General features: G+C 42.9%; 1 protein-coding gene across 6 annotated transcripts in view; it reads left to right on the forward strand.

Moving 5' to 3' along the window:
- The window catches only part of LOC134358370 (PH and SEC7 domain-containing protein 1-like), a 179,616-nt gene that overhangs the window by 95,811 nt on the left and 58,129 nt on the right, over positions 1-25,676 (forward strand). For all 6 annotated transcript variants that reach the window (XM_063070518.1, XM_063070519.1, XM_063070522.1 and 3 more), the window contains one exon: positions 3,928-4,017. In XM_063070518.1, the coding sequence (XP_062926588.1) occupies positions 3,928-4,017 (90 nt within the window). The remainder of the gene's footprint in view (positions 1-3,927; positions 4,018-25,676) is intronic.

The following is a 25,676-nucleotide window of genomic DNA, read 5'->3' on the forward strand; positions in this document are numbered from 1 at the left end:
ATTTTACGAGGTCGAGTTGCGATCTCGACACTCAACCCGGCACGGATGGAAAGCGTACTCGGAAGCCGACCCAACTGGGTTTGAACCCGGGAACCTCCGTCCCAGAGTCCGACACTGATGTCATTGTGCCACCAGCCGGCCCATACGTGTGCCTTTCCAAATGTCTCTTAAAAGCTTCCAATGTACGTGCCTCCACTCTGGTTCCATGGATATGGAGTTGAGTTATGAGGCTAACATTATTCTCTATATTTCTGCCTACTTTTCTGTACTAATCCCATTGTCCTTCATTTCATTAATATCCAAAGATCTAATGTAATTACAGCACTAACTAATATAGATCTTCTATTCCAACCTTTTTTAAAGATTGGGTCATCACCTTTTGGTAACCAATTAAGTAACGCCACAGGGAAAATCCCAATCACTACTGGAAGCATTTGACGGTTATCTAGCATGTTTGACATTGAGCCTGGCTTTTTGCATTGTCCTGCATGCAGCAGAGTTAATAATTTTATAGGAAATGTTTAAGGAAGGGCTAACTCAAGAGCACAAATCTGGTTATTGCATTACAGGAATGGAGTATGTTAGCTACGAGGGGAAATCAGCTACATTATGGTTGTATTCTTTGGATCAAAGGATGATTTAATAACAGAGTATACAATTATGAGAAGCTTATGTGTGGGTTATCAGGAAGGACCCAATTCATAGCATTTGAGTCATACAATACATTGAGCCTGGCTTTCAACTAACATCTTTTCATCTTTTATTGTCAGTATATCCCATTGTAAAGCCCTTTGAACTACATAGTCTGTATGAAAAGTACTCTATAAATAAGTTATTATTATTATTATTATTACTATTATTATTATTCATTTGTCTGTTATAGAACATAGAAACATAGAAAACCTACAGCACAATACAGGCCCTTCAGCCCATAAAGCTGTGCTGAACATGTTCTTACCTTAGAAATTACCTAGGGTTACCCATAGCCCTCTATTTTTCAGAGCTCCATGTACCTGTCCAGGAGTCTCTTAAAAGACCCTATCATTTCCACCTCCACCACCGTCGCTGGCAACCCATTCCACGCACTCACCACTCTCTGTGTAAAAAAAAAACAACAACAACTTACCCCTGACATCTCCTCTATACCTACTTCCAAGCACCTTAAAACTGTGCCCTCTCGTGCTAGCCATTTCAGCCCTGGGAAAAAGCCTCTGACTATCCACACGATCAATGCCTCTCAACATCTGATATGCCTCTACCAGGTCACCTCTCATCCTCTGTCGCTCCAAGGAAAAAAGGTCAAGTTCACTCAACCTATTCTCATAAGGCATGCTCTCCAATCCATGCAACATCCTTGTAAATCTCCTCTGCACCTTTTCTATGGTTTCCACATTCTTCTTATAGTGAAACGACCAAAATATGCTGTATTGTATGATGTGGGCGATCGTGGTCTTTGACTATGATTGTTCTTGGCAAATTTTTCAGCAGAAATGGTTTGCCTTTGCCTTCTGGGCAGTGTCTTTACAGGATGGGTGACCACAGCCAATATTAATACACTTCAGAGATTGTCTGCCTGTCTTCGGCCTCATAACCAGGACTTGAGATCTGCACCAGCTGCTCACATGGCTTCATATAACCCTGATCTGGGGGATAAGCAGGTGTTACACCTTGCCCAAGGGTGACCTGCAGGCTAGTGGAGGGAAGGTTTGCCTCACACCTCCTCTGGTAGAAACATTATCTCCACCCTGTCATCCATACTGTTATTACTAATATACAGCTCAGAAACAGGCCCTTTGGCCCAATTGGTCTCTGCTGACCAAGATCCCTGTCTAAGCTAGTCCAATTTGCCTGTGTTTGGCCCATATCCCTTTAACCCTTTCCGGTTAATGTACATATCCAAGTAGCTTTTAAAACATTGTTAATGTACCTGTATCAATCACTTCCTCTGACAGCTGATTGCATTTACAGATAAGCCTCTGGGTGAAAAGATAACCCCTCAGGCTCCTGTTAAATCTCTTCCCTCTCACTTTAAACCTATGCCCTCTAGTTCCTGATACCCTGTGCCTGGGGAAAAAGACTGTGTGCATTCACATGATCTATCCCTCTCATAATTCCAAACATGATTCCCTTAACAAGGATGGTACTAATCAAGGAACGCTGATTGAGGGAGAAGGAGAATTTGGGATCTGGAATTCAATCAATAAAAGGCAGTGCAGGCAAAAACATTCCACTCACTAACAAGAACACAAAGAACAATTGAAGATTTGTGAGATGTTGGACTGAAGCCAAGAGCACTGAATTAGAAATAGTCTCAATAATGCTTTATGAAGTGGGATACACACTCAGTGGCCACTTTATTAGGTACACCTGTACACCTTGTTAAGGCAATTATCAGCCAATCACATGGTAGCACTCGATCCATAAAAGCATGCAGACATGGTCAAGAGGTTCGGTTGTTGTTCAGACCAAACATCAGAACGAGGAAAAAATGTGAACTAAGTGACTTTGACTGTGGACTGATTGCTGGTGCCAGACAAGGAGGTCTGAGTATCTCAGAAACCCCTGAGCTCCTGGGATTTTCATGCACAACAGTTTCGAAAGTTTACTGGTAAAGGTACGAAGAACAGGAAAAAATCCAGTGAGCAGCAGTTCTGTGGACGAAAAGACCTTGTAAATGAGAGAGGTCGGAAGACTGGTTCAAAGCTGACAGGATGATAACAGTAACTCAAATAACCATACATTACAGCAGTGGTTTGCAGAAGAGTATGTCTGAACATGCAACACATCGAACCTGAAGTGGATGGGCTACAACAGCAGGAGACTGGCGCCCTTCTCACTATATATTTTAGTTTAATGACATGCTGTCATATTTCAACACTTGGCAAAGATAACAGGGTCAAGAGGAGCTGGGTTCAACTTTATCTGACAGAGCAGTTTTAAAATTGCATTTCACATTGTCTCTGGTGGCTTTGACAATCTACATAACCATACACTGCAAAGAGACAGATGATCCCAGAGTAAAGGTGTATCAGCTCTTGCCTAGACAGTGATTTATATTGGTTAGTCAAAGTCAAATTGGAAATTAAAAACAAGAGGCAGCCATCTAGCCCTCAAGTCATCTTTTTATTTAAAAACAAGTTGCTTAAAAGTTTTCCAAAGATGAAAGATTTTTGATTAGCTTTATTTGTCACATGTACATGAAACATACAGTGAAAAATGTTGTTTACATCAAATGAAATCAGTGAAGATGGTGCTGGGCAGCCCGTTAAGTGCCATCGTGCTTCCAGAGCAATCAAAGCTCAAATAAATTTATGATCAAAGTGTATATATGTCACCATATTCTACCCTGAGATTCCTTTTCTTGCAGGCATACAAAACAAATCCATAAGAGAATAATATATGTAACAGACCAATGAAAGACTGCACCAACTTGGTCAATCAAACAGTGTGTGGAAGACAACAAATTATGCAGATACAAAAAGAAAGAAGCAATAATAATAAATAAATAAGCAATAAGTATTGAGAACATGAGATGAAAAGTCCTTGAAATTGTGTTCCTAGGTTGTGGGAACATTTCAATGATGGCGCAAGGGTCACTGGAGTTGTGTTAAGCTCCAGAAACTGAACTGCCATTGTCCCACCATCCTTACCCATTCTTCTCACCACTTATAAAGTACTCTCTTCCATCCGTGTGAATAGGCAGGGATTGGAGGGTGCCTTTGGAATGTGGGAGAAATCAGGAGACCAGGAGGAAACCCACACGTCCATAGGGAGAATGTACAATCTCCTTAGAGACAGTAGTGAGAATTGAACCTGAGTCGCTAGCACTGTAATAACATTACGCTAACTGCTTGGCTACAGTGCCACTTACTGTTTGCATGTTGTGTTTTGCTTTATTGATGAAGCTTTTTCATTTATTGATTGCAGAATATTGGCAAAAGGATGTCCTGCTCTGACTTCATCTTGAACCTGGAAGGATTGAATGATGGAAAAGATTTCCCCAAAGATTTGCTCAAGGTAAAACAATTCATTGAGATGAAGACTGAATCAGGAGGAGATCATCTACCTCCTGAGGGCTCTCTCCAATTCAGTCAGCGTGTGGCTGACTGTGTCCTAACTAATTTTTATCTGGTCGGTGGATTGAATGTCAGAGGCAAGGTACAAGGCAATGAAGCAACTGCAATTCCACAGCAGAATCAGCACTCCTGACCAGTAACAAATTACAAGATACATTTACTAGTCTAGGTGCCAAATTCCTTTACGAAAATTTATTAATCTTATATTTGACTGATGTTTGTGCAAAGGAGTATCAAGTTTCTACTGCCTTCTGCCAAGATACAGGATAACATTTTTCTACAATGAAATTCCTTTGCCACAGCATTGTCTGAAGGCCTTTGACAAGGTGCTGTACATGAGGATGCTAAATAGGTTAAGAGCCTGTGGTATTATAGATGAGATACAAGTTTGGCTAGAAGAATGATTGATTGGCAGGAGGCAAAAAGTGGGAATAAAGGGGTCTGTGGTTGGCTGCCGGTGACTACTGATGTTCCTTGCTTGTCAGGGTTGGGACGACTCCTTTTCACATATGCCAGTGGTCTTTGATGGTTTTGTGGCCAAGTCTGTGGATGATACAAAGATAGGTGGAGGAGCAGGTAGTGTTGAGGAAGCAGGCAGTCGGCAGAAGAAGTGGCAGATGGAATACAATGTAGGGAAGTGTACGTTGGTAGAAGGAATAAAGTCTTCCTATAGTTGGGAGGAGTTTAGAACCAGAGGGCACAGCCTCAGAATAGAAGGACAACTTGATGGGCTGAATGGCCCAACTCTTTTCCTATGCCTTATGGTCCATTCATTAAATTCACTATCTTTTTTTTTATAAATTAACACTATCATCGGCATTGTTTAAAATGCCATCTTTCTTTGTACTATTAGCAAAGTTGGAAAACAGTGTTTGCTAGTTTCAGGCTTTTACTGGGACCTTTTGATTTGGATTGAGGATTGCAGGTTTTGTTTTAATCATACCCCGTTGCCTTTTTCTAAATACAGTGGGTTCTGGTGAATTGGGCCACTGGTTGATCGGGGCAGCTGTTTATTTGGGACAACTCTTAAAGAACAAAAATTAAATTGAGAAAGTAGCTAGGATCCACTTAATTATTTGGGACACTATGCGGCTTAATTGGGGCAGGAGATTATTGCCGAACAGTTTCTAACTAGCATCAGTCATGTGCACTTGCGTGGTCATTAGATACTACGCTAAGTTTCTAAATAGCATTAGTTGTGTGTGTTTGTGTTTAAAAAGCAGTGATTTTTGTCACTGATAGTTTGCTAGAAATAAGCAGTAAGACAATTCAGAACTGCTTTGCTCACCACAGTTTCAAGCATTCAGACTTGGAGATGCCAGAAATGGCTGGGAGTGAAAATGAAATGATTTCACTACTTCAACAAGTTAGGAATTATAAAGAGTTTGAGGGGGTCTTGAAGTCACAATAAAAATGAACATTTGGAGGATGCAGTTGTCTAAAGCATTATATGAAGGCAGTCCATTATCTGCACTGGTTTTGTTCATTTACATTCAATCATACATGGCAGATGAATTCCTTCATTGATAGTACTGTAGAGGTATGGTGGTGATCTAATATGTTCTGTAATAAAATTAAGTAATTAATACATTTAAATGGTAGTTTGCCATTTTTATACCTATTAACTATTTCCGTGACACTTCAATTAATTGAGGCAGGCACTTAGTTGGGCCAATGTGTACTGGTTTCGACATGCCCCAGTTAACTGGAATCCACTGTATCACAATTCTGATTTCTTGTCAATGATAAAATCAGAAGGACTGAAGTAACGTGAGCATATTAAGCAGATTTGCTGTTGCTAATGTCATGATATTTTTTTTTATCTCTGAACATGCTGTTGGGCACTTGTGCGATAACTGGGCTGGCTGGCATTTCATTAATGAATTGAAATTAATCAACTTTGATCACATCCAGGCACTAAAAACAGTCCATTGCCTCTAGGGGGATGCACCCAATCTCAGACTTCCTGCTAATGCATCCTGATGCAGGGTTGTTACCCAAAATATCGACAATTTGCTCTGTGATATCTTGGACTTCTGTGAATCCATTGCTTCTCTGAAATCTGCTGTCACACAGAAGCCCTGAAAGTTGTAGTATCATAGAGATACAGAAAAGAAACAGGCCTTCTGGCCCATTGAGTCTGCATGACTGTCAAGTACACATTTTACACTTTCTCTGCCCTGGCCTATATTAATCCCCTCACATTCACATCAACTCTCTCCTGGATTCTAACACTCATTTACAGGCTTGGGGAAAACTACAGTGGAACATCAACTCCAAACCTACTCATTTCAGTATCAGAATCTGGTTTAATATCATCAGCACAATGTAATGAAATTTGTGTCTTTGCAGCAGCAGTACAATGCAATACAAAGTAATAGGGAAAATAAATGTGAATTACAGTAAGTATATGTATATTAAATAGTTAAATTAAATAAGTAGTGCAAAAATAAAAAAAAGTAGTGAGGTAATGTTCCTGGGTTCAATGTACATCTGAAATCAGATGGCAGAGGGGAAGAAGCTTTTCCTGAATTGTTGAGTGTGTGTCTTCAAGCTTCTGTACCTCCTTCCTGATGGTAGCAATGAGAACAGGGCATGAACTGGGCGATGGGAGTCCTTAATGATGAATGCCGCCTTTTTAAGGCATCGCTCCTTGAAGATGTCCTGGATCCTATGGAGGCTAGTGCCCATGAGCCCAGGATGGACCAAACTAAGTTTACAACTGATGGACACCTTTTTCGATCCTGTGCAGTAGCCACCCAGCCCCCTGCAGTCCCCCATACCAGATGGTGAAGCAGCAGGCAGTTTGAATGCTCTCCATGGTACATCTGTAGAAACTTTCGAGTGCCTTTGGTGACATACAAAATCTCCTCAAGTTCTTTATGAGATATAGCTGCTGTTGTGACTTCTTTGTAGCTGCCTCAAAAATTTGGGCTCAGGATAGTTTCTCAGAGATATTGACACCCAGGGACTTCAAATTGCTCACTCTTTCCACTTTAGATCTCTCTATGAGGACTGGTGTGTGTTCACTTCTCTTACTCTTTCTGAAGACATAAAAGGACACCCGAGCACCTGAAGGAAAAGCGTGTGGAAACAGGGAAAATATGTAAACACCACAAGTAGAACCAGAGGTTGGGATTGAACCTGTGTCTCTGGAGTCATGAGGCAGCAGCTCTGCTGTCTGTGCTACTGTGCTGCCTGTAGTTGTCAAAGATTTGTGATGCCCAAATAAATGAGACACCTTTTGATGTTGGGAGGACGTTGCAGGTTAACTGAAGGACTTCAGTGGTGTGCATGTAGCAGTGGTTTGGGCAAGCAATGTTATTGTCTTTAAATTAGAATTCGGATTTTTATCATTTACATTGCTTGTGAAATTTGCTGTTTAGTGCAAGTAGTATAGTGCAAGATGTATATTAAAAAATTATAAAAATATATAGCGCAAAAGATGAATAACCAAATTGTGTTCATGGGTTCATGGACTGTTCAGAAATCTGATGGTGGAGGGGAAGAAGCTGTTCCTGAAATGTTGAGTGTGTGTCTTCAGGTTGCTTTGCCTTCTTCCTGATGGTATTGCTAAGAGGGCGTGTTCCAGGTGATGTAGGTCTTTAATGATGGACGCCACCTTCTTGAAGCATTACCCTTTGAAGATGTCCTTGATGTTGGAAAGGCTTGTGCCCGTGATGGAGCTTACTGAGTCTACAACCCTCTGTCGGCTTTTTCAATCCTGTACATTGGAGCCTTCCTATCAGACGATGATGCAACCAGTTAGAATGCTCTCCATGGTACATCTGTAGAAATCTGCTAAGAGTCTTTGGTGACATATTAAATTTCCTCAACCTCCTAATGTGGTGTAGCTGCTGGCCTTTCTTCTTCGTGATTACATCAGTGTGTTGGCCTCAGGATAGATCATCTCAAATGTGGATGCTGAGGGAGCTGAATCTGCTCATTCTTTCCACCGATCAGCCCTCAACTTCCCCTTCCTGAATCAATTTTTTGGTCTTGCTGATGTTGAGTGCCAAGTTGTAAGACCACTCAACCTTAAATATGAAATCCATTAATAATTCCAGCAAGGAATGAAAGAGAAGGGTCTTTGGAGGAGTGCTGTGCGTGTGAAACTCATTGATGCATACAGTTCAGAAACAATGAATGGTGTTGCCTGGCAACCAGGCATGCACACTGGACAGTTGGAATTGAGTCAGGCGAATAAAAATTGATTTTTCAGTCTGTTTAGTCATATTGCCTGAAATGAACTGGAAATAAATGAATAACTCCTCGGAATAACTCCTCAGAGGCCACAATATGTTAATAATTTATGACTGAAAATAGACGGGAGAAAGTGGCGAGTGTATTGCTCTATGGAAGCTTTACTTGGCTCTTGTCTAGATCCATAGACTGATAGTGGAGGCTGCTGCTTCACAGCATCAGTGTCTCAGGTTCAATCCTGACCTCAGGTGCTGTCTGTGTGGAGTTTGCATGTTCTCCCTGTGACCATGTGGATTTTTGAATGATGTAAGAATATGGGAGGTCATAGGCGGGAGTGACAAAGGACTGAAGAAGGTGAATCTGACAGGAGGGGACAGTGGACCATGGAATAAAAGGAAGGAGGTGAGGAAGAGAGTATGTGGGAGGAATGTGTTGGTAATGGCAAAATTGAGAGGGCAAGGGAGTGTAAGAGACGGGGTGATGGGATACTGGAATAAAAAATGGGAAGAGGGGAGTGGTTACTGGGAGATGAACTAAAGGCCATTTCTGTCTGTTAAGTTCTGTTGGTGGATATTTTGGTTCTGTCCTCAAACAAAGGGTGAATTTCATGTGGTGTCTCTCTGAAGACTTGCAACTGAATTGAAATGTTCCTGCTCAGCATGAGTGGAAGGAATGATTTCATTAAATCCGTGGGCTCGTGGCACCTATATTGCCCGTGGAGAATGAGGCAGCACAGATTGTTGGAGTCAATGCCATGCCACAGAATTATATAGAATTCATAGCAGAGAAACAGGCTATTTGACCCGACTAGTCCATGTTGGTGCTTAGGTTTACTCATGACTTCTCTCCCCTATCTATAGGTCAGCCTACATAAGCAAAGAGACACTGAGGTTAATATTAAGATAAATGTCATTTTGTCACATGTACAGTATATTAAAATATTGAAACAAATACTGAAATGTGTTGATTTGCATCAACGACCACCACAGTCTGAAGATTGTGCTGGGGTCAGCCGGCAAGAACACCAGACTTGCAGCTTCAATGTAGCATGCCCACAACTCTTTAACCCTGACCTTCTTTGGAATGTGGGAGGAAACCAGAGCACGCAGAGAAAGCTCACGCATTAATGGGGAGAATGTATCAACTTCTTATAGATAGAGATCAAATCGTGATCACTGATTGCTGGCACCGTAAAGTGATTGTGCTAACTGTGCATTAAGGATATCTGACCTCAAGGGCAGAAAATTCAGGAGTGATCTGTTTGAAGTTTGAAGTTGATCAAGAGATTTGCAAGTGTAGATGGAGGAATAATTTCTTCAGGTGGGGGTTGCTTGGGAATCTTTTCCTCAAAAACACCCAGAGGTCTCTGTGATCCCACTTTGTTCTGCGCTGATGTGCTGAATTCATATTGATGCTTAAAAAAGGTGCCTGGGCAAGTTGGTCCCTGTGTGCTGTCGGCGAGAGATTTGTCAACCCTGACCATGGAGCATTAAAGAATTTAGAGATGTCAAAGAGGATTATAATCTGAGGGAGTTCAGGTCTTCCAATTTACTGTTTAATATTCTTTCTTCATCCTTGACCCTACTAAATCAGTAGGTTCTGTGGGTTTGAACTGAGGTGGAATGTGCATTGTTTGTGGTAATTGGTTTATTTTTGTTATACAGTAAAAAAAAACTTTGTTCAGCATGTCATCCATACAGGTCATTTCATCTCATCAGTACCTTGAGGCAGTACGAGAGAAAAGCAGTCAACAGAACAAAGTGTTACAGCTGCAGAGAGAGAGAGAGAGAGCAATGCAGGCAGACAATAAAGTGAAAGGTCACGACAAAGTAGATTGTAAAGTCAAGAGTCCATCTTACTGAACAAGAAGTCCATTCAGTAGTTCTTTAACAGTGGGGTAGAAGCTGTTCCTAAGTCTCTTGGTGCATGAATTCAGTCTGTCGTATCTTCTGCCTGATGAGAGTGGGAGAAGAGAGAATGCTGGAGGTAGAGAGGATCCTTGATTACAGTGGCTGCTTTACCAAGTCAGCAAGAAGTATAGACAGAGTCCGCAGAGGGGAAACTGATTTCCATGATGTTCTGAGCTATGTCCACAATCTGTGTGGATTCTGGGAAGTGTGGCAATAATTTTGGAAGTTCCTTGGAAATACATAAATATTTTTTGGTGAAATGTGGGAAATATGTCAATATTTGCAGTGGATCGCTCAAGTAGTGTTAATATCTGACTACAAACTTGCCAATAGTTTTATGCTGGGCCAGGGTCAAAAGAATGACTAAAGTCTGCAGTGAGTATCATGGAACTAGGGTCTTAAATCTATCTATCTCTATCTATCTATCTATCTCTCTCTCTCATATACACACACACACACACACACACACACACAAAAATCATTTGGATTCCTGCTTATGGTTGATGGTGTTCTTTTGGTTGTTTGAGATAAGCTGGCTGGCCAGTATTATTGCCAATTAACTGGACTCTGAAAACTTGCACTTGTTCCTCGATCACACTTTATTTACTTATCTGCAAGGCAAACAGCCTGATGCTTGTCACCAAAATGTTCTGAAATTTGAACAAAGAAATGCCATTTTTATACAGAAGTTGACAAATTGGATACAGATGTTCAACACTAATTGGTAGCTTTTTGGATGTTCAAGTACTTCCTGTTACGAGAATACACATAAAATTAAGATGTTTGCTGGCCTGGGCTAGCATCAGTGGCATCAGCAGTTGGTCTGCCACCTGCCCTCAGGGGAAGGAGAGATAAGGAACAATGGAGCAGCGTCTGGAGATGTGTAATGAAGGGATGTGGGAGGAAGAGCTGTCTGGAGCGGCTCCCCCCTTTGAACCCTGAACTGTTTGAAGTGATGGACAGGCGATACCCCAGCAGGGGGATAAAAAGGGACAGGTTCGCTAAGACAGACACACACGCCACCCGAGGTAACGAGACCCTGGAAGCGGTGCGCCTCTCACGAGTGATGAGAAGTACCGGACAACGCACAGGGTGGAAAGGTACGATCAGCGGGAACCCGGTGTGTGTCCGCCCTTGCCTGGGTGCCGGGTTCACTGCAGAGGATCGACCGCATCTGGAGGAGGGGTCACAGTCGGTGACCTCAGGTGACATCACCAAGGACCCGCCCAAATGCTGTTTGTGAGCCATCCCGCTGGTCTGTGAGTGAAGCTGTTCTGAATGATCAGTTGTTCCTGTTCTATCTCTGTCTCTCTTCCCCCACCTTGTCCATCGCCATGGCAACGATTACTGCGAACTGAACTACAAACTGGACTGAACTTTGAGTCATTTTGAAATTGGTCATTTAACCCCTAGACAACGATAGAGCTTGATTGATGCTGTTATCTTAATTCTGTGCACATGTGTTTATCATCACTGAACTGTTGCATTTATTATCCTTTCGATTACTGTGTTGCTTGTTTCTTTAATAAAACTTTCTTAGTTCTAGTACTCCAGACTCCAACTGAGTGATCCATTTCTGCTGGTTTGGCAACCCAGTTACGGGGTACGTAACATTCCAATCAATCAGCAATTGCACTAAGATAATACAGGTATTAATAACCAATAAAACCTACATGTTAAAGGGTTCGTAATTAGTAAAATAACATCTAGTAGTATGTGTTATTCTAGAATACTTTGTTTGCATCCTTTCATGTTTTGGTATGCTAAATGACTTCAGTCCCTTGCTGTGCAAAAGGAGAGCTATGATCTTCGAAGACCATTCTTGCTTCAGTTGACTGCACACTATCCTTGCCTGGACATTATCTTAACCTTTGTCTTGCCATGACCTCCACACCCAATCTCTTGTCATTGTATTGGAAGAGAGTGATTCACCGAGAAAGTACTCAGTGGCGAGGGTAGGTGAGAATGCTAAGCAATGAACCATGCTTAGATGTGGAGTGCAACCACAAATGCACGGCCCCCTTCAGACACTTTGGAACCAAGAAGATGTCATTATATAGGAGAATCTCTGCGTTCCTTTGCTCTCACACTGGGCAGCAGCAAACATAGTTGGCTAAGTTGCCTGCAAAGCTGCCCTACTCCTGGTGGAGACCAGTTTTAGAGCTGACTCAGAAGGGGCTCAAGGAAACAAGTGATTCTGGGTATCACTGTAAATGAGAGGATCTGCTGTCCATCACTAATTTCTCTTGACTTGAAGAATTAACCACATCGGTGAGTCTGGAGTCACGTGGAGGACAGAGCAAGTAGGATAAGATTTCCATCCTTGAAGAGCATTTCTTTTAGATATATGTAAGTTTTTGCAACAATCTGGTGGTTTCATGGCTACTTGTAGTTCCCATGATATTAGAGATCATTTATATAAATGACACAGATGTGAATGCTTAAAGCTAGATTGGTAAGTTTGCAGATGACATAAAACAAGGTTGTATTGATAGTGAAGGTTATTGTAGATTACTGGGGAATCTTAATCAGTTATGGAATTGGGCTGTGGTGTAGCAAATGGATTTCAGTACAGATGAGTGCAAGATGATGCATTTTTGGGAAGACAAACCAGTGTGGGAGCTATACTGTGGATGTTAGGGCACTAGGGAGTGTAAGGGAACAAAGGGACCTAGGAGTACGAGTGCAGAGTTAATTGAAAACAGCATTACGGGTAGACAAGATGGCAAAAAATTGTTAACACACAGGCCTTCATCAGTCAGGGCATTGAGTATAGGAGCTGGGACATTATGTTGCAGTTGTACAAGTTAATGGTGAGGCAGCATTTGGAGTGCCATGTACAGATTTGATCACTCTGTTATAGGCAAGATGTGGAAAAGGATTTAAGAGGATATTGCCAGGATTAGAGTTAAAGGGAGAGATGGACCAGGAGAGGTTTTCATTCCTGAGAATGTAGGAGAATGAGGTGTGACCTTATAGAAGTTTAAAATGATGAGAAGTGTAGATAAGGTGGATGGGGACAGACTTCTACCCTGGGGAAACCAAAACTGTGAGGTCAAGATTTTGAATAAGAGGGGAAATATTTAAAGCAGGCAAGAGTGGCATTTTCTTTTCATACAAAGGGTGGTGAGTACATGGAACTATCTGCTAGATAAACTGGTTGAGGCAGGTGCAGTGATATCGTTTAAAAATCAAGCGTCTTCATTAGGACAGTTCTGAAGAAGGGTCTTGGCCCAAAAACTTTACTGTTTGAACTTTGAACTTTGTTTATTCATGTCCATAGATGCTCCCTGACCTGCTGAGTTCCTCCAGCATTTTGTGTTTGTTGCTGTGAATTTCCAGCATCTGCAGAATCTCTTGTGTTAATCATTTAAGATGCACTTGGATAGGTACATGGAGAGGTGGGGCTTGGAGGGATACAGGCTGAATGCAGGAAATTGAGGTTCGCTGGGTGGGCACCATGGTCAGCATGGACCAGATGGGCTGAAGGGCCTGTATTCCTGCAGTGTTGCTCAGACACTGTGACAGGGTTCAGTTCCTGACAAAAGTTTGTAACCTGAATTTTTCGTAAGTTGGGAATGAGCAGGAGCTTTTTTTGGTTGGGTCCACAGAGTTAGCAGTGATAGGGGAGCGAGAGGCGCGGGAAGAGCCTCATTAACTCAGCGAGTGAGTCTGCTCATCCCTCCCAGCTCTGCTTGCTTCAACCCTGACCCTGACTGTAGCTGTTACAGGGAGAGATGGCACACAGAATGCCCTGTTCCCACTTGGCAGATGACACCAATAACCGCACAGCTACTGACAAATTCATCCCCATCAATCCTTCTGGTATCCCAAACCCTTGCTCTTATGTAAGGGCCATCTATATTTACATTGAACTTTGAAGTGGATGAGTTGCAGCAGCAGAAAACCACACACACACACACTCACTCACTCACTCACTCACTTACACATACACACACGCTTAGTGGCCACTTTATTAGGTACAGGAGGCATCCAATAAAGTGGCCACTAGTGTATTTCTGTATGTTCGTCATCTTCTGATGTGGTAGCCCATCCACTTCAAGGTTTGATGTGTTCTGAGTTCAGAGATGCTCTTCTGCACTCCACTGTTTTAATGCTTAACTTTTTAAAGTTACAATTGCCTTCCTGTCAGCTTGAATCAGCCTGTCCATTCTCTTCTGACCTCTCTCATTAACCAGGCATTTTCACCCACAGAACTGCCACTCGCTAGATTTTTTTTTTGTTTTTCGCACCATTCTCTGTGAACTCTAGAGACTGTTGTGTGCGAAAATCCCAGATCAGTAGATTCAAACCACTCTGTCTGGCACCAACAATCATTCCACAGTCAAGGTCACAGATCACACTTCTCCATTCTGATGTTTGGTCTGAACAACAACTGAACCTCTTGACCATGTCTGCATGCTTTTATGCATTGTGTTGCTGCCACACGATTGGCTGGTTAGATATTTATATTAACGAGCAGAATTACCGATGTACCTAATAAAGTGACCATTATATAACCTGTACATACTGAGACTAACTTTAATTCTCCTCTTATTCAAGTATTGAATATGAATTCCCCAGCCTCTATCATGGGATTTGAACATCTATCTTTATGTCAATGACCCAGAGCGTCGGCTGCCCATCCAGTAATTTCACAGCTTGACTAGACTGTCAACACATTAGACGGCAGCCAACCAGAAATTACAGTTTCTTGCATGAGCTGCAGTTAAATGGCCTCTTCAGATGAGAATACAGATTATAGAAACAATTTAAATGTTAATGGGATGGCAGCCCTAGTGTCAAGCAGGAGAGTTTGCCATAAGCATGGGGAAACAGTTGAAACAACCAGCAGATCAGGCAGCATCTGCGGAGATCATTTAACGTTAATGTTTTGATGTTCAGGACCTTTGATGGAGGCCTGGCAAGGAGTCAGTCGGACGAAAGGTCTTCAATTTGAAATGTTAACTCTATTACCTGCACCACATTGGTCAGACCACAGTTGGAGTATTGTGAGCAATTCTGGGCCTCCTATCTAAGAGAGGACATGCTGGCTTTGCAGAGGACCCAGAGCGGTCTACAAGACTAATCCATTAAATACACTAACCCTTTTATTCCTGAGAGGGTTAAATGTTTCTCATACGTTAACTCGCTTGGAAATAAAAGGGTTAATGTATGAGGAACGTTTGATGGCTCTGGGCTTGTACTCGCTGGAGTTCAGACAAATGAGGGGATATCTCAGGTATTGAAAGGCCCAGATAGAGTGGACATAGAGAGGATGTTTCCTATAGTGGGAGGATCTAGGGCTTAGAGGGCACATCCTTTGAATAGAAGGATGCTCCCTTAGAACAGGATGAGTAATTTCTTTAGCCAGAGGGTAGTGAATCCTTAGAAGTAAATATCACAGACAGTTGTGCAAGCCAAGTTATTGGGTATATTAAAAGTGGAGGTTGATGAGGGCATGAAAGGTTATGTAATTGTGCAAGAATAAATCAGCCATGATTGAATGGCTAATCAGACTCAATGGGCTGAATGGCCTAATGCAGCTGCTATATCTTATGGTCATAATGATCTAACACTGCTTTCACATCCATTTCCACTCTTTGGCCTGAGGTTACCAGTATCATCACAAATGCTCTTGTCTGTTTGGATCCATCATGAGATGGCCCTGTGAGCTGTAGCACTGTGCAGATATTGACACACTGTTGAGAACTCCCCATAAATAGACACGTCACCTCCCAATTCCTTCCTGCCGACATGCTGCAGAAATATTGACTCACACTCCAGGATGTCTTAGAAATATTGAAATGTTGAAAATGTAGACAATCTTCCCATGATGTCCACAAATATTGATATTAATATATTGCCCATGTTCCGTAGAAACATTGATGCTCTGCCCAGGATTCTATGAAACAGAGCCATTACTGTATGTTGTACAGCACAGAAACAGACTCTTCCGCCTGCCCATCAGTGCAGACATATTTGCACTTCTACATTAACGCAGTGGTAGGGTGGAGTTGCGTCTCCACCAAAAGAGGTGTAAGGTGCTCCTTCCTTCTGCTAGCCTGCAGGAGGTCACCCTGGGCAAGATGTAGCACCTTGCTTAGCACCCCCCCCCCCCCAGATTAGGGTCACGTGAATCCATGGGAGCAGGTGGTGGATGGTCGTATGAACAGCTGGTGCATATCACAAGTCCTGGTTACGCAACCACTGACGCCAAGCAAACGATCGCTGGTGGAGTATTGCTAGTGGCTGGGATCACCCGTCTTATAAAGACACTCCCCAGAAGAAGGCAATGGCAAACCGCTTCTGTAGAAATATTTGCCAAGAACAATTATGGTCATGGCAAGACCATAACTGGTCTTATGACAGGGCACGCAACCAACAAAAATATTGAGATCCTCGACAGAATCTTTGCAAATATTTATATCCTGGGGTTCCCCTGAGCTGTTTATGCACTGCCTAATATTGCCTGGTGATACAGCTACTGTACTAGAAAAGATTAAAGAAAAAAGATTAGCCTTATTTGTGACATGCACATCTAACCATACGGTGAAGTACGTCATTTGAGTCAAATCAAATCAGCGGGGATTGCGCTGGACAGCCCACAAGTGTCAGTACTCTTCTGGTACCAACGCTGCGTCCCCACAAATCACTAACCCTCAATCTAACCGTGTTATACGTGTTTAGAACGTGGGAGGAAACCCACATAATCACGGGGAGAATGCATGAACTCATTACGGACAGTGGCACGAATTGAACCCCGATCTTACAGATGGTCCTGTAATAGCATTGTGTAAACCGCTATGCTCGCGTGCCACCCCAACATATTGTCCAGGATGCTGGCGAATATTGACCGAATGACCATGGTCTGTGGAAATAATCAGGGTTCTCTGTGAAGAGATCAGGGGCCACCCTGAAATAACGGAATCCACGAAGAGACATTTGTTCTGGGACCATGTTAGTGGTCCGGATTAGCACAGAGTCCTCACTGCAAATATGTTTCTTCAGTATCAGCGGCATGTTAGCATGACGTTTTACAGCACCAGTGACCCGGGCTCAATTCCGCCACTGTCTGTAAGGAGTTTGTACATTCTCCCCGTGACCACGTGACCGCTAGTGCTTTGGTTTCCTCCTACATTCCGAAGACGTGTGGGCTAGTAGGTTAGTTGGTCACATGGGTGTAATTGGGTGGTGCAGACTCACTAGACTGAAAGGTCACTCTACCTTGCTGTACCTCTAAATAAAACAAATGGAATGAACTGAAATAACTGGTCAGAAGTATTGGGAGAAACACCCAGAATAAAACATCGATGCAGATTGGAATTCTGTAGCCAGGGACAATCCACTATTTTGCAACTGCGTGGCAGCTCCACAGGTTCCTGAATTCACAGAGGTCTCTCAGGAAACTTGCAGATTATATCCCATAATTACCATCTGACAACATTCACAGGATAATGAACTTCCATTTCACACCTGAATTCACGAAGACAGTTCTGAAGCAGTGCTCAGCAGACGGCACCACAGTATCTGATCGTTTTCTGATACACTAAACCCGGATTTAGGTCTGTAAACCGATGGAGCTGCATATCTGTAGCACAGGCTTTTGCTCTTGACTTGTACCAAAGAACTCTGTTTAAGGAGAAGCTTCTACCACATCAGAACAAAACAAAGTAGTCTGCTCAACCACTAACAGATACATTCCTTTCAAAAAGATCCATCCTGCATAATAAAATGGAGGAAATATTTCCCCAGATGCCAATGAACAGGAGAATTAAAATTACCGAAAAATAATTATGCTTGCGTTTTAAAGCCCATGCTTCTAAGTGGTTGCTTGGCCTCCTATTCTCAGAGTCCTGCTAGAGTGTACACTTGTGATGCCAGCAGGAATTAAATTTAAAATTAACTCTTTCTTTCCAATATCCTGCACTGGTTCAGTATCCTAGATCTTCATGGTGAATTGGTGTCGCTACGATGGCCCATTTTGTTGTCCGGTAGCGTGCAGTCACTGCGGGACTTAATAATGTCTTGTTGTATGCTTGGAGTGAGCTGGCTCGTTAGGAGTTGAGGCAGGCAGGACAACATTTTTCACTGGCTTTGGATTCAATAGAATGTGAAACTGGAGCTGGGCACTAAATAGATAAGACATCAGTCATTCCATTCAGACCTAACCTAGTCTGTGCCTAACATGGATCCTTGTTAATGATACCCATAATTCATAGGTGATGAAATTTTGGAGAGGAGAATAATCTGAATCTTCTGTATGGCTTCTGGCGTCTGGCCCTTCCTGATTAACCCTCAATATATTATCCAGTTGTGAGTCTCAAGGAGAGAACCAAAGTGGCAGTGGGTCACACTCATGATATAATTAGCCACTGTTTTAACCAGTAACATTCTTTTCATTGAGAAGAGGATGTGGGTTCGAAGGTATAAATAAAACTGAATATATATTCAGTTTGTGATTGTTACTGATCCCATCCACTGCAGAAATTACTGAGCCAAGATCCCATAAATTTTAATAGATCTGAGGAGTTGTTGGAGATCGGAAAAATCTCTTGTCCCAGTCAGTTCCTGAGAATCAGCTAAATGGTGATTCTCAGAAACAGCAGAGCTACCCATGCAATGGGGTCCCCACCATTACTTCAGCAGCAGTCTCAAGGCATTTGTATCCCATAGTATTATTATATTATGGGAGCTGTTCTGTGGGTTGTAGCATGCGAAAGACAGTGTACAGTCATGGGTTGTAATGTGTGAAAGGCAGTGTACAGTAGTGATTTGTAGTGTGTGAAAGATAGTGTCCTGTCATGATTTGTAGCGTGTGAAAGACAGTGTACTGTAGTGATTGGCAGCGTGTGAAAGTGTACTGTAGTGTGTGATAGTGTACTGTAATGATTTGTGTGTGAATGACAGTGTACTGTAGTGGACTGTAGTGTGTGACAGACAGTGTACTGTAGTGATTTGTAGTGTATGAAAGACAGTATAGTGAATAGCAGAGTGCTCCGTCTTCTGTATAGCACAGATGATCTAAATTCACTGTGTTCTGGAAAAAAGTGTATTTGCTCTACCATCCAGCATTCATAATTAACTATATTTGTCATGTGATGGAACACCTAGTATGCATTTTTGACTATGGTGAGTGTAATAATAGTTTCCATTTTGTTATGTATAAGAACTCGTTATTATAAGTGTTTCATGGCTGTATTTGCACTCTGTTAGGCTGGTGAAACAGAAAATGTGATTTCAAATATGCTGAATACAGAGCTGTATGCACTGTATGATCAACACAAGAGGTTCTGCAGATGCTGGAAGTCCAGGGGAACACACACACACAAAATGCTGGAGGAACTCAGCTGATCAGGCACATCTGTGGAGGGGAATAAAGAGTTGACATTTTGAGCCAAGACCCTTCATCAGGACGGGAGGGAAGGGGAAAAGAAGCCAGAATAAGAAGGTGGGTGTGGATGGGGGGGGGGGAGGAAGGACTACAGGTTGGAAGGTGATAGGTGAAGCCACGTGAGGTGGGTGGGGGAGAGTGGATGAAGTGTCAAGCTCGGAGGTGATAGGTGGAAAATGTAAAATGCTGAAGAAGAGGAGAATCTGATAGGAGAGGAGAGTGGACCATAGGAGGAAGGGCACCAGAGGGATGTTCTAGGCAGGTGAGGAGAAGTGAAAATGTAATGGTAACCAGAATGGGAATAGAAAAAGAAAGAGAAGAGGGAGGGAGGAGAAATTATTAGAAATTTGAGAGATTGATGTTCATGCCATAAGGATAGAGGCTATCCAGATGGAATATGAGGTGTTATTCCTCTCCATGGATGCTGCCTGCCCTGCTAAGTTCCTCCAGCATTTTGTGTGTGTTATATTATGTAATTCAGATTTAATATACACTGTTTGTTTATTCATATTTCAAGCATTATTGATAAGATCAACGTTTATTGTCAATTCCAATTACACTTGAGAAGGCACCGACAAAGCCTCTTTGGAACCTCTGGGGAAGGTCCCCCCACAGTGCTGTTGGGCAGGGAGCTTCCACACTTAGACATGGAGTGGTGATGGAGTTCTAATGTATTTCCATGTCAGGAGGGAAAGCTGCAGGGTGTGGTGTTAATATGCTCCAGCTGCTCCTGGTCTTTTTGCTTGTAGAAACGGAGGGTCTGGGCAATGCTCGTGGAGTAGCCTGGTCAGAGTACCTGTATCAGGCATTGAGTAGTTGAGTGAACTAGAGCTTTTCTCTTTGGAGCGAAGGAGGACGAGCAGAGACTTTAGATAGAGATGTATAAAATAATAAGTGGCATGAATAGAGTGGATAGCCACTTCATTTTTTCCAGGGCGGAATGGCTGATATGAGGGGCCATAATTTTAAGGTGACAGGAGGAAAGTATAGGGCAGATGTCAGAAGTAGTTTTTTTTTTACACAGAGAAGTAGTGAGTGTGTGAAGCACATTACCGGGGCAGTGATAGAGGCAGATGCATCAGGGAGATTTAAGAAACTCTTAGATAGGCACATGGAGGAAAGGAAAATGAAGGGCTACGTGGGAAGGAAGGGTTGGATTAATCTTGGAGTAGCCTAAAATTTTGCACAACCACTGTGCAAGATTCAGTATATGGTGTGTATGTTTTAACATACAGCAAATGGTACAAAATAGATTGATCTTGGTTAACTATGTACAACTTAGTTAAGCATACACTGTGGATATTTCAGTGTGCTGTGTCCTTGGACTAAATGCACTGCAAGATCCAGTATATAGGGTTCCAATTGAACATTGGTGTACAAAGGGCTGTTTAGTATGTTGACCATGTGCTTGTTTAGTATGCATTGCATGGTGTGGTATATACTGTTTCAATCTTCCACCAGTTGAATGCTAAGTTTATATGCACTGTCTAATATAAACTGCATTTGGTTTATTAAATATTGTATAGTTCAGAATACAGTTTAATATGAACTTTAGTGATCAATATACAGAGTGCTGGATTAAATGCACTACATGGACCAATGTCCTGGATTAATTTGCCCTGCATAGTCCAGTATATGGTGGGCTTGATTTAATAATGGTGTATGATCTAGAATATAGAGCACTAGTTTACTATGTAATGCATTGCCTTGCAAAGATGGAATGTACTGTATGCCCCAATGTGCAGGGTGTTGGTTTAAAATGCATTTTTGAGAGTATTACTGGATAAATGGCCAACAAATTGTCCAGTAAAATGTGTGTGTGGATTAATACAGTATGTATTGTGCATTGTACAATATAGTGGGATGGATTAAATTGTGTTGTGCTAGTGTAGTGTACTGGTCTAATAGGCAGAGTATAGCTCCATGTGCAGAGTATTTGTTTAATATCCATTGTACTTAGCCCAGTACAGAATGTGTTTTGTTTACTATAGACTGTGCATTTTACTGGTTTAGTACACATGGTGTATATTCCTGTAGACAATGGGGAAGTTTGATGTACACAGTGTAGAGTGAGTTTAGATTAAGATTCATTGTGCATTGTTCAGAATAGTCCTTTAAAACACATAGTGTGGTGCAGTGTACAGTGAGCGGATTGAATATGCACTGTACATGGTCTTGTAAATGGTGCCTGGTTTAATATGCTCTATGCATGGTTTAATAGGCATTGTGCATGATCCAGAGTGCATTGGGCTAGTTTAATATACTGCCGTGGCGTAGCATAAGGTGGGCTGGTTTAATATGAAATGTGCTTGGTTCTGTGTTCTCTTGATCGTGATCCAGTGAAAGATTGTGTTACTGAGTTTACACCATCAATAGGACTGGGATAAATACTGGGAGTTAATTGTATGCGACAAACAATGTAATTTTCATCCCAACCTTTGCTCTGACCCATGCTGCTTCCCACCAAACCCGGCTCCATTGAAGAGTGCCACCCTTGTTTTCAATCCTCTTTGTGCTTCAACTGCCCCCCCCCCCCTCAGCTCCTTCTCTTTCACTTTGCTAATGCTCTAAGATTAAAATTCAAAGCTCAAAGTAAATTTATTATCAAAGTACATATATGTCACCATATACAACCCTGAGATTCATCTTCTTGCTGGCATACTCAATAAATCCTTAATCGAATAATAATCATAATAGAATCGATAAAAGACCGCACCAACTTGGGTGTTCAACCATTGTGCAAAAGACAGCAAACTGTGCAAAAGACAACAAACTATGCAAATACAAAAGAAAAAAACAAATAAACAATAAGTATAGAGAACATGAGACCAGGAGTCCTTGAAATTGAGTCTATTGATCGTGGGAACTTTTCAGTATCCCCTTTGGTTCAAGAACCTGATGGTTGAGGGGCAATAACTGTTCCTGGATTTGGTACTGAGAGTCCTGAAGCTCCCGTGCCTTCTTTCTGATGGTAGCAGCAAGAAGAGAGCATGACCTGTGTGGTTATGAAATGTTAGAGTAAATGGGTGGTTGATGGTGTAGACTTGATGGGCTAAAGGGCCTTTTCTGTTCCTATTCTCTCTAAGACTCTGCTTCTCCAGTTCCAGCCTCTTCATCATCTCACAGTATAATAACGCACCATTAAAGGCCATGCCTTCACTTACCTGCGGAATTCTTTCCCTCTACCCCGGTACCAGAATCCGACAAAACTCTAGTAATAAGCTGCAGCAACAAGCTACTTTTAATCTAATGTGTATACCCTGTTTATGTATGCCAGTGAGAAAAATAAACTTGAACTTGTATGTGTAAACCGTGCCTCTTGGGCGTCATCAGTTTTTCTTTGATAACCCACCATGAGATATTTTTGCTGTCGTTAAAATGGTTTCAAATAATAAAAGCCCGCACATGTCAGAAATCTGAACTAAAAATGGAAAGTGCTGAAAACACTCAGACACAAGCAATTATGCAGATGCTGGAAATCTTGAGAAGCACACACAAAATGCTAGAGGAGGCAGCAGTTGATGTTTTGAGCCGAGACCCTTTGTCAGGACTGGAAAGGAAAGGGGCTGAAACCGGGGGTCTGGCGGCCTGCATCTTCCTTCCCAGTCCTGATGAATGGCCTTGGCCCAAGATGTCAACTGCCCCCTTCCTTCTGTAGATGCTGTTTGGACCGACCGAGTTCATCCAGCCCTTTGTATGTGTTGCTGAAAGCACTCAATAGGTCAGGTATCATCTGTTGAAAGGGGAACTCTGCTGAGGGAGGGTCCTACACCTCTTTTTTTCTACCACAGATGCTGCCTGACCTGCTGAGCATCTACAGAATATTATGGATTTATTTTGTAATTTTTAATTAAAAGATCTTTTGGTCTGAGCATCTCTGGGGGTGGCTTGCTGGGGTGGCAGTTGCCAGCCCGAAGGGCGGACGGGAGAGCACCAGGCATTTAAAGTGTGGGTGTTCCTTCTAAGGAAAACATATCACTTGTAAATCTGCCTGTGTATTTTTTTCTTAAAAATCCCAACCTACGTACGAAGCCAGATGTTTCTCTATTAAACCCTCGGCGTTGGCTACAGCGCTAATTAAATGCTGACACTTGCCAAGTAGCAATACAAAACGGGCGGGCGGGAGCGAGGAGAGCCTCTCTTGGGAAGAGCTGACCCCACTGTTTCTCGCAGAGGCAGGGCCACAGCTCTCGGCAAAGCGCCAAGTTTACCACTACATGCTCATCCCAAACAGAGACAAGTGCAGGGTTGTCACTGGAGATAAAGGGGAGCGTGAATCACACCAGAGTCTGCGATTAATAGGCACATCCAAGGAGACCTCGGCGCTGCGAAGCCTGCTTCGCGCATTTGCAGAGACGGGGAGCTATGATCGGACTGAACAGCGTTCACACGAGCGGCAGCCTGCAGCTCCGGTCAGCGGGGGCTCGTTACAACCGGGATTACTATGGGGCAGAGACCTTTCGATACCGACCCCCACAACGCTCCAAGTCACTGGGGCCACAGGGAATGTCGAAACTCCGCGGCAAGCAGAAGGTAAATGGGGAGCGCGGGAGGATTTTACGGGCATTTGCACCTTGCTGCACGGCTCCGTATTTTGCAAATGTAAAAAGAAACCGGCTACTGGCAAGAATTGGAGAAGAAAGCAAAACCTAATCAAGTGTCTGTAGGAGCATGGTGCGAGCAATCCCGGGCTCTGTGTAAATAATTAGAATTATCCTGTTGCAAAAAATTTCGGATGACGGTCCGCTTTCCAGCTGAAATCCGGCGCGTTTTCCACTTGCTGTCCTGGGTTGGAAAGCCGCAGAGAGAAAATTCCCTGGGGTGTTTGGAAGGGGGTGTAGTGGCTTTCGCCCGAGGGGAGGGGAGGGGTGGGTGGGGAGGGAAGGGGAATCAGTTTTGGTTTGGTGCATTGCAGCATTTATTTAGAAGGGCAGGGTCTGTAGAATCCGCATCTGGGAGCAACCACCAAGAAGGATAGGACAGCCCCCTCCTCGATTCCCCCCCCCCCGCTCCGCTGCAATTCCCAAGCGGGTTAGCTGAACGTTGTTTTTATTCCCCCGCGTCCCACGAAGCAGTGGAAAAGACTTGCAGGATCGAAAGGAGCGAGCCGTTGATATGGTGCTAACACCAATCCGGGGATTTCAACATGGTCCCGATGAAGGGTCTCGGCCCGAAACATCGACTGTTTATTCATTTCCATTGATGCTGCCTGACCTGCTGAGTTCACCCAGCATTTTGTGCGTGTTGCTTTAAAGGTGGTGCAGCAGCCTCCGTCCCACAGCGCCGGGAACTGTTGCCCGTGCATTCACGTAAAACGCAGAGCCGCTGAGAAACGTTGTTGGCTGTGGTAGCCAGTGAATGGACTCATTCCATTCGTGACGTGAAAGAATGGCTTTCTCTCCCCTAACATAGCGGAATGAATGGTTTGTGACACACGGCGTGATTAAAGTGCAGGCGGTACAAGTGAGTTACGGCTGCCCCTTGAGCTGGTTAGATTGTGCTTTTCCGCAACTGATTTTGCGGCAAAACATTCCATGCGTTGCTCTCTTATAAACTCCAAGATGCCATGAAGTTTGCCTCTGAAAGTTGGGTATGACAATCCGTTAATTGCCAATCAGCCTCTTAGTCATAAATTGAGCATGAAGTTCCATAGAGTAAACAAAAAGAAACCTGCTGGAGAAACTCAGTGGGTCAGGCAGCATCTGTGGAGGGAAGCTGATGTTTCAGATGGAGGTTCTTCATCTGTTCCCAGACTGAATTATTGTAGATTAAAATGTGACATTTATTATATTTTGTTGTTAAAGCACATTTCTTCTCCACTTCCCATTTTCTTCCTATTTGATATTCAACTCCAACAGTCCAGTTCACATCAGGGAATAAATAACATTTATGAAGGGCATAGATAAGAGATAACTTGTCCCCATGACACCGGCATCAGAAGCTAGAGTCGATAGGTTGAGGGCAAAGGAGCGAGATATATCAGCTAGTTGAGTGGTGTTGAGCAACAACCTTGTACTCAGCATCAGTCAGACCAAAGAAGCGATTGTTGGCTTCAGAAAGGGTAAGAGGATGGAACATACATCAGTCCTCTTA

This window comes from Mobula hypostoma, chromosome 18, assembly GCF_963921235.1.
Source record: "Mobula hypostoma chromosome 18, sMobHyp1.1, whole genome shotgun sequence".
NCBI classification, from domain to species: domain Eukaryota; kingdom Metazoa; phylum Chordata; class Chondrichthyes; order Myliobatiformes; family Myliobatidae; genus Mobula; species Mobula hypostoma.